The sequence below is a fragment of the Protomyctophum bolini genome (genome assembly GCF_963924005.1).
Source record: "Protomyctophum bolini genome assembly, chromosome: 24".
Taxonomy (NCBI): domain Eukaryota; kingdom Metazoa; phylum Chordata; class Actinopteri; order Myctophiformes; family Myctophidae; genus Protomyctophum; species Protomyctophum bolini.
In genome coordinates, this window is record NC_137885.1 from 11438930 (window position 1) to 11449299 (window position 10370).

Genomic DNA, 10370 nt, shown 5'->3' on the forward strand with positions numbered 1-10370 from the left:
CAACCTCCCTCTGTTTCTCATGGTGTGACCGCAGTTACCGTTGTTGCCAACACTGTGTGTGTGTGTGTGTGTGTGTGTGTGTGTGTGTGTGTGTGTGTGTGTGTGTATTTTCCCTCCATTCCGATCACCGACTCACCCTGGAGAGAGCAAAGTACATCTCCATCTCGGCCACCCTCTTTCCCACACAGGCACGCACACCGACCCCAAAGGGAATGAAGCTGTAGGGGTGGTGCTGGAAGCCACCGGGCCCCCCGTCACGTAGCCAGTGCTCTGGGATGAAGCTCCCTGCGTTGGGGAACTCTTCCTCGTCGTGACTGGCCGCGTAGTGGCACAGGTGGAACTGGGTCTGAGTGTTCATACATGTAGGAGACAGAGGGAAAGGAGGGAAGGGGGACGAGGAGTCGGGGTGATGGAGAAAAGTCAAGGGAGAGAGAAGTAGACAGAAACACAAATGGAGGTAAATGGAGGTGACGACACTTTTGTGTCGTCACTTTGGCGATGTGAAACTTCCCATAGTGCAGGTTTACATACAGTAGTCGCAGTACAAACACCAGAGGGATACTAGTCTGACAAGTTACAACACAGAAGTCTACTTCATTGCAAGTTTAGCAGTTAAACTTTTATGTTTGTTTTGTTTTACAATGATGTAGATGTTTGCTGTAGATAAATGTATGAATGATAGATGTCTGCCAGTTCTGTCTGTGATTCTCTGGTCCTGTGTCAGCCGTACGACCATAAACCATGATACACAAGTACATTTCAGTTTCCAGCCAAACACCACCAGATGATTTCACAGCTGCCTGCACCAACATCTCTTCAGCACAGTTTCTTCCAGAAAGACGTTACTATCACACAGCCTTTGCCTACAATGGAGAGCTGTACATATTTGGCGGCTACAAAATGGGCCAGTACTTAAATGATCCGTGGAAATTCAACCCAGAGACCCCTTCCTGGAAGAAGGTTGAGCCCAAGGGGGAAGGCCCCAGTGAGACGTCTAGGATGTGCTGTTGCATGGTGGGAGATCGTATCATTCTCTTTGGAGAAGAAAACAAACCTGATGACCTGTACATCTTAGACTTAAGTCCTATAGCCTGAAGACTTTACGTAAGCTAGCAGTTATTCAGTACGGTCTGGAGTATATCATACATCATACATCATATCAGGTGGGAACTGGCAGCCATGACGACCAACACAACATCAGGTGGGAACTGGCAGCCATGACGACTAAAGGCTCATACATAGTCTGGATTTTCGGTGGTTAGGTGACCACCGAACTACAACATGACGTCACGAGCCACGGTGAAGAGCAAACCACCGCCACTGCTCCAGCCCTTCTCTCTGTTTTTACTCACCACCGCTCAACGTTATTTCAGCTCCGGTGGTCAGCTCACCACCGGAGTGGTGGTCACCTCACTACCACCGAAAATCCAGACTATGAATAGGCCTTAACACAACATCAGGTGGGAACTGGCAGCCACGACGACCAACACAACATCAGGTGGGAACTGGCAGCCATGACGACCAACATCCAAAACAGACAAATAAAGGACGGGGTCCAATAAGTCACATATGATAATAATCATACAGATGACACAAAAAAAATAGCATGATGAAATGTTGACTTCTTTTGCCTTCTATAGGTTGTTAATGGTATGGTCACATATGCCAATTATGAAAATTGCTCAACATATGCAAGTTAGCATCCTGCAGTTTCTACATGCAGTGGTGACACATACTAAACATTTCTAACATTAAACGTTGGTGTACTCAACATGTTCACATTCTGGATACTACTAGACTATAGGCCTACTCGGGACATGGGTTAGGACATTTAGGGACATTGCTGTTCCTCACTCAAAAACAGTATGAATGACTTAGGGTTTGCCAAAAATAGAAAGCAGCGCCCTCTCCTGGTCGCATTTCGCACTACACAGTACTCATCGGTAGTCGGTAGATGATCATGATCGGTGTAGGGCTCCGTCTTTTAAATGCTTAATTTATCGTTTTAATGTGCAAATTAATCTTTTTTTTTCAATACTCTAGAGGGTTATTTTGAAGAGATCGATTACCGGAAGTCTTATATTTGCTGGTTTAGATTTGTCAAAAACTCACAAAAAGAGAAGAGCTGTTTTATTGTTGTTAAAGAGTAAAGACCATTTGGTTTAGTGTTCCTATTATATTGTTATTTTTGTGTTGGAAAGTGATAGCTGTTTAGCCAAAGCAAATAAAGGGCTATGGCAGACGCCAATCCTTTGGGAAATGGTAAGATCACAATTGAATTTGACAGTAACATCGTTTTATTCATGACAGTAAACTGACGCTAATTGCTAAATTGTCTTGCTAGTTGCCGTCTTCACGGTGCTAGCTTAAGTTAAAGAGCTAAAAAGATTTTTAGTTGTCAAATTTAAAAAAGAAAAAAGAAAACCTCTCACATTGTCGACTCACGTTGTTATTCCCGGCCACAGCGGACTCCTTTCAAGTATTCATCCCACTCTGGGTCCCAAATTATAGCCTAATTAAATGATTAACTCTGTGTTAACGTTGTCATGCTTGAGACCTGTGATTAACTGCGTTTTCACGTTATCTCAGCGACAAGGTGACAACTGTGTCTTCACGTGATTATCATTAACGTGCAGCGACAACTCCTTGTTGTCACCTTCTTGTCGTTCCAGAGGCAGGAAGTGACCATACAGTGTACCCACTGACCAAGGCCCTGAAAGATGCCAGTGATAAAGGCCGTTTCCAGGACCAGGCCCTGCATGAGAGTCAACAGGAACTCGGCTCTCTGCAGGTTCAGCTATACAGCACTATTATCAATACACTATCTTCACAATGCATGACCACCTCCTCCATCTTAAAAACAAACACAAAACAAAAAATGTCATTTTGATTATAGAACACATTTTTTAGCTGTCGAACAAACAGACCTACATTATTAGTAGTACAATAGTAGTAGCATATTGTATTAAAAACAAACACGAAACAAAACACAAACATGTCATTTTGATTAGAGAACAATTTATTGTAGCTGTCGAACAAACACGCAGCTCATAGCGTGGTACAGAGTGTCTACGAGCTTGTAGTTCTGCTAAAAAAAAATCTAATATTTGAATATATATTCTTTCAGAGCCAAAGTTTTTAACTCAAATCTTTGCTTCTGGGGGGGTGCCTGGAACAACATATTTTCAGATGGGGGTCGGCGGCCAATTACATGGGTTTTTCAGGAAACTCCTCAGGTCAAAATGGGTTAAATCCAGTGGGTTTAGTGGCCACTAACTACCCTTTCCTTGTTTCACTTCCAGGCCGTCCTGTCAGACATTGAGAGGACGGGCGAGGAGGCGCAGCGGGACCTCAGGTCAAAGACGAGGGAGTTCCTCTTGCTGGAAGGGGAGATGGAGGACCGGCAGTGCCGCCTGAAGGCCCTCGGGCAGTGCATCACCGACATCCACGACCACAACGCCAAGCTGCTCCTCCGTAACCGGGAAGAGGAGGAGGAGGCCTCCATCACGCTGGCCGGTTACAACACCTACCGCAACAAGATGGAGGGCCACAGGGCGGCGGTCGCACACGCAGAGGGCCAGACGGTGGCCCAGAAGGTGCTGGAGGAGAAGAGAGACCTGGTGCGGACGCTCGCGAGGAGAAAGGAGGAGCTGAGAGCGGATTTGGAAAATGGAAGCGCTACACAGCAGGCGCAGGCAAAGGTGTGTGACCAATGGCCTGGCTCATTAACACTTGATGCATCTTAGATAAAAAAAAGAATGTCTTCTAGACTTCATTCTTGCCCTGATGAAGAGCTTGTTGTCGAAACATGTTGGCAGTTGCCCTTTTAATTTAATAAAGGCGTTCCTCATTTTTTTTACTTTGAGTGCCCGGATCCTTCTCTTTTTATCTATGTCTTGATCCCGTTTTTGATCTGTGTGATGTGAGCACCTTTTTATCATTATCACGCTTTGCTATCTCCGTTGAGCACCTGGTTAGTTCTTCTTTTCTCACTCGATGCATCTTGTTGCCTTTTGCTGAAGATAAGATGAGACAAGCTCTTAAGGTGATTCGCTTTATTAGTTCTGTTTGATCTGGTCCTTGGTCATTTCCTGTGTTCAATTACGCTTAATTCATTTTATTTATTTAGGCACTAGGACTATCAACACAAAGATAGTTTTGGCATTTACTCAGTCAGGGTATATACTGTGTACACATATATTTTATACTATATACTGTATGTATGCGCGTGTGCGTGCGTGCGTGCATACTTTGTTGACAGAAAGAGGTGAATGATCGAAAGAGGGAGATCTCAGTCCTGAGGAATACTGTGGCCGAGATGCGAGACCTTCTGCTCAAAGAGTTTGAGACTCAGAACCCGATCAAGAAAGACATTGAGGTATGTCAAAACGAGAGAGCTTGCTTTATATGTTGATCCTGGAGAAAATAACCTTAATACTGACCACCGCTAGCATTCTTTGTGACACTGGTTCTGTCTGTGCTGTGCTCCTGGGATATCGAAGGTGATTGATTGATTGATTAACAGTTTGCAGAATTACAGTACATTTCAAGCACAACTCAATACAAAAACTGTTAACTGTGAATGGACGACACCATAAAGCATTACACTTGTTTACAATAGGGCCCACCATTTTGAACTCATCAAAACATTTAGAGACGTACGAATATACACTTCTAATATAGCCAAAAAAAGGGAAATCATCATAGAAGGTAAAAAGGAAGAAAAAATACATATACAGTGAGGGGGGAAAGGGGTGGGTGGGTGATTCAGATTTTACGGGGGCCGTCCGTAGGTGCCCTTTGAGAGCAGTTTTGAAGGAGTCAAGGGATTTGCATGTCTTAATGACTGTTGGTAGGGCGTTCCACATTTTGGTGGCATATAGGAGCGAAATTAATTTAGTCCCTTGTTAGTTCCCGAATCTGGGTTGCACATGGTTTGTTGAACTCCCTCTGGTGTTGTGGGTGTGGACTTTGTTGACATTAAGGAAGTATTTAGACAGGTACATGGGTATCTTGTCTAAAACTTCCTTAATGTCAACAAAGACTTACCACTATCAGATTAGAAGAGTTTGACATAGTATGTGTTGCAATGAGTTAACAATTTATTTTCATCCCGACTTCAAAGCATGCTGTGATTCTCCTGCTTTAGATGTATTTTTATGTTGTTCCCCAAACAGTGACTAAAGTAGTTAACATCCTAACCTTTTTGTAGTTTAAACCAGTGGTTCCCAAAGTGGGGTCCGGGGACTCCGAGTACCTGAGGGAGTTCCAGGGGGTCCCCAGCTAAATGATAGTTTGGAACGAAATGGACCCTGATGGGTCTGTAACTCAGAGAGTGTACAAATGGTTCCATTTGGTTCCATTTGTACACTCTCAGAGTTAAAATAACATTGATTTTACAATATAAATTGGGGGTCCCAGAGACAGAAATGCTATTAAATGGGGGTCCGTAGACTAATGCATGTCAAACTGGGGGTCCTTGAAATTAAACGGGTTGCGAATCACTGCTAGAGCCGTACAAATCTTCTCTTATGGGGGTCCCTGGCATATCTTTTCAAATGGGGGTCCGCGGGGCGCGGGCTAATGAGTGTCAATTTGGGGGTCCTTGACATGAAAAAGTTTGGGAACCACTGGTTTAAACCTTTCAAATAAAATGTTTTCTTTCTTCTTCTTCTGTGTTTCCTCTCGGTAAGATCCAGAACAGACGTCACGAGGCCATTGTAAAGCGCCTCCACTGTCAGGTGAACAGAGCCCAGGCCATCGACAGGTATTATTAATGTTACATACTGTATATGTTGGTTGATATGCATTACGCATCCATACGTTTAATGCTCCATTTTATGTTTACTGGGCAAAAAAATATCTTGTTTGCTGCATGGTTAAAATGGCTGCCATATCCTTCACATTTTATAGAACAGAAAGTCCATTTTACACTTGGTTGCATGCTGAAAATAAAATATACAGAAATTGAACTGAACTGACCGCCGGGACTCGGCAACGGTGGAAAGAAAACAACATGTTAAGACATTTTGCTGCTCATAAATTATGTAGTAGCAGGAATTTTAGGTTAAATATATTGAACGCCTCTTGGGTGAAGAAGGTTACTCTCCCAAAGTTAAATTACTGTGTCTACACTACAGCCAATCGGCTTGATGGCATGACGCGAGCGAAGGGACTTTTATTTTTACCACCTGCGCGACTAAAGTGAAGCGATCGAAGCGACTGGAAACAAATATATATTTTCAGGTTTGAACGCACTTTGCCACTTTTTAGCCAATCTACATTGACACGTTGTGAGCTTGTAGACTGGCCATTTTAACTATTCAAAAATGTTTTGCAAAAAAAGGCAAAGAAGTTTAGGGATAAGGGGCTGTATTTTGCGTGTCTTAAGTACCAGGTCTTATTCCCTAACTTGAGTAAACTAAAGACCTGGAGGCGTGATCAATGCTCTTTGGCCACTCAGAATAGCCAAATGGCATTGATCACGCCTCCAGGCCTTTAGTTTACTCAAGTTAGGGAATAAGACCTGATACTTAAGACACGCAAAATACAGGCCAAGGTGTTTAGCCGTGATGAAAATGGAGCCCTTTATGTTTGTGCCGCTGCCATAGATGTGGGACTGCTAGGGATGGAGCTCGTACATTTCTATTGATAACGATCACCTTATCGATCAGGCTTATCGAGCCGGGTTCTTATCGAGCCCACTATCGAGCATTTTCTATTATTTTGTGGAAAGACGGGAGACATTAAATTCTGAACGAAACCAGTATCTTTTACTAGGGCCTTCAAATACAGAACTGTTCCAATAGACGGAAGGCAATTTACCTTTTTTGTTTTACCAATAAAATAATATTAAAGAAACCACTTTAGAAGCGTCATTTTGTTTACCCGGACAGCGCTGGTTGGCAGGTATCGATACACTTTCGGGCCGACATGTTTTTACCAGCATGGATGATTAGATTTATTTCTTGATCGCCTCTTGTCTTGATTGATTAAAGCTTATTGATAACGGGTACTCAATACGCTGGTTATAGGATTTTTTCGGGTATCGGTTATCAAGCTCCATCCCTAGGGACTGCTGTTGATGATTTCCCATTTTGTGTCCTTCACTCAGGCAGACGTCTGAGGACATCCACCACATGAAGAGACAGATCGCAGAGCTCCACAGCCTGCTGAAGCCATTGTAAGTCGGAGCCAGTCATCAACCTTGTTTTGCTGTCGTCGGCAATGAACTTTATTTATATCAGTGTTGTTTGGACAGTGGTTTTGCCCTTGCATATTTGGGTTCAATTTTGTCTGCTGAATTACAAGTTCTCTTCCGAGGGTTCAGTTACTGCAATCAAGCAGTTGGGGGCAGTAGTGTCAACTAAATGTAGGTTTAAGACATGATGAGCAGTTGAGCTCACATTTTGTTCAGCATCTCGGACTGCTGTTCTTAGAGCTTCAGCCTGCTGTAAACAATTCTCTTCAATGTATTTGCCTTTAGTTAGACATAAACATATTGTTCACCACTGTATTTTTCTACTGTACTGTAAAGTGTATCTTTATTCAACAAGTGGTATCATTAAACTATGCATGGTGTGATTGAGTCCTGCTTTACTCAGTGGTCACACTTTAAAACAGCACCAGGGACATCTTTGGTAAATGGTTGAGGGACAGGGCTTTCATCCCTCTGGTGTCCCCTTAACCCAGTGTTTCGTCGACTAATACTATGACAAGAAATGTTCGTTGGCTACCTTTTTTCACTGAGGAAAACTAAATGAAAACTAAGCTATGACGACTGAAACTAAGACTAAATATTTTGGACATATTTTCCATCAACAAATACAAACTAGACTAAATTGTTAGGAAGGGACTATTGATCCAGTCATTTTACACTTGGTTGCATGCTGAAAATAGCAGCTCTACAATGAGCTTGTAGATCGGCAATTTTCAGCAAGGGTAAAATCAGTCATTGCGACGGCATCAAGGCCCTCCAAAAATAAATTTAAGTCGACTAAATCAACTGTAGACGTTGTCGACTAAAGTCTCATGATATTTAGTCGACTGGACAAGAACCAGACCGACACAAAAACATTCCAGGTGACTAAAACTGAATTAAGACTATCCAAGAGACCGACTCAAACTGAAATCAAAATGTGCCGTCAAAATCAAACACTGCAACGAATAACCGCCCCCATCCTGAACAAAGCCCAAGTGTGTCCCTGTGACAGTAGCTGCAGTCGCAGCAGTTGATGCCGTTTGGTACATGCTGTTCCAGGCTTCAGCTCCACTGGCTTCAGCTGAGTGGATCCGAGGCGACAGTCCCTCTGTCGGTTACACAAGGGCACGACTGTATGCCCCTCCACCCGGAACTAACGGAAAGGGCGGTGCTTTCTCATCAACCGCACTTTCTCGAACTGATTGAGCCAGAAAATGGTCATCTCTGATAATGCGTATATAGAGGCAGTCTCTCTTGTCTTGTCGGCAGTGCCTGGCGGTTTCTCGCTTCCTTATACCACTGCGCCTTATATACTCGAGGATAAAAAAAAATCATTCACGAATGTATCTCTACAGAGAGACATGGAAGACAGGGAATTGTGTTTTCTCCTATGGGTCAATAGTTCAAGACATGGTCTTAAAGTGGATTCTGGACCGGTGATGTTACACCATCCACTTAAAAAAGTACTCAATTGTTTTACCAATACTGCCATTTAGAACTACTTTGTTACAAGTAAAAGTACGGAAATTGAAAATGTACTTAAAGTACTAAATGTAAAAGTATTTATGTTGCAGAATATCCCATATCACAAGTTCAAAATGTACCTGTACAAGCTCTCAATGAGTCGCGTTGCGACGCATTGTGAGCTTCGGCTCTTTTCAAATGGCCGAAATGTATAGGGTTGAAGTGGTTAATGTATGTTTTCTAATCAAAAGATCGCCAAAGTATTTAGTTTTCAAATAATTGTAGTGGAGTAAAAGTACAAATGGTTCTGAGATGTAGTGGATGTAGAAGTAAAAGTACTGGAAATATTTTCAGATATGGGTCTGTGCGGCCAAATCTATCAAATTGGGGTCATTGGCACGAAAAAGTGAGAGAAATACAAATCTTGAAAGTAGCCGATATGTAATCTCACAGCACGTCACAATGTATCGCAAAAAAAGATATTCAGGTTATGTTAAAAAAGCAGATTTACTATAAGATTTTGTAAGATAAAGACAATCATTTTTGTTGGTGTTTAATTGAAAAGGGTTAATTGCAAGTTTGTCGTCAAGTTCGTCAACCCATTTCTTTCTCCCACGCACCTGCTTTCCTACAGAACACTTGTGTGCAAAAGGTTTACTGATAATGATGATAATGAAAAGGTCAGGGAGTTTCATTGGGAAACACATGCAGGAAACCCATAGACATACTGTACACTAGTATCAAGTTCACCAGGGGAGTTCACCTGGAAGTGTGCCATGGGGAATTCTTCAATGAACAGTTTTCTGAAATTCCTATGTTTCTGTATCAGTGGTGCTCAATATTTCATGTCAACGACCCCAAAGATTATGTGTAATTGGCCTCCGACCCCCATCTGAAAATATGTTGTTCCAGGGACCACCCAGAAGCAAAGATTTGAGTTAAAAACGTATGTCAAGGACCCCCAAAATGATATGTATTTGGTCACGGATCCCCGTCTCAGCATATTTCATTCCAGGGACCCCCAGAAGCAAAGATATGAGTTAAAAATGTTCGCTATAAAAATATATACATATTCAAAGATTTGCACACATTTTCAAGACTTTTCTATCAAAAAGCAGGTCTACAACCTCATAGTGCGGCAAGAAGTGGTATCGGCTATTTTGGAATAGCCAAAGTATAAAATAATGGTTAAAGTGATTAAAATGTAGAATGACACTTTCCCGGTATTAATGTGTTAATTACCCAGAAGTTACCAGGCTAGCCATTCTCAGTCAGTCAGTCACCAGAGATACTACTGTTCCACAATGTGCTGCATTGCTAGCCTCATTAGCATGCTCCCAGCTTAACCTCCCAGCTGCCTCTTCAATGCTGTTCTCATAACCTCTTCTGTTCAACCCGTCCACCACATCACACACATGTAGTGGACGCACATGCATCCAAGCCATGCATCATGCAAAACACACGTGTACACAACGCGTGTGTGGTGGCACTAGTGGCCACCACACACACACACACACACACAACATTGTAACCCTGCACAAACCCTTCAGGACAAAGATTCAGACATTCTGTGCATATTTGCACAGACATTCTGTGCAAATATACAACACATAGCTTCTTGCTAGACAGGAGAGCCAAACACATTGGTACAGTAGTACAGTACAGTACAGTACAGTACAGTACACAGTGGGGCCAGTGGTTCAAG

At 42.7% G+C, this 10370-nt stretch overlaps 1 protein-coding gene across 1 annotated transcript; it reads left to right on the plus strand.

Annotated features, from left to right (window-relative positions):
* Positions 1 to 741: 741 nt before the first annotated feature.
* On the plus strand, positions 742 to 7564 carry ccdc122 (coiled-coil domain containing 122; the record flags this gene model as incomplete). The annotated part of the gene is made up of 6 exons (XM_080758529.1): positions 742 to 985; positions 2673 to 2791; positions 3303 to 3701; positions 4262 to 4378; positions 5694 to 5767; positions 7115 to 7564. The coding sequence occupies 6 exons, from the start codon at positions 742 to 744 to the stop codon at positions 7185 to 7187; spliced, it is 1026 nt and encodes a 341-aa protein (XP_080614655.1). The 3' UTR covers positions 7188 to 7564.
* Between the last annotated feature and the right edge of the window lie 2806 nt (positions 7565 to 10370).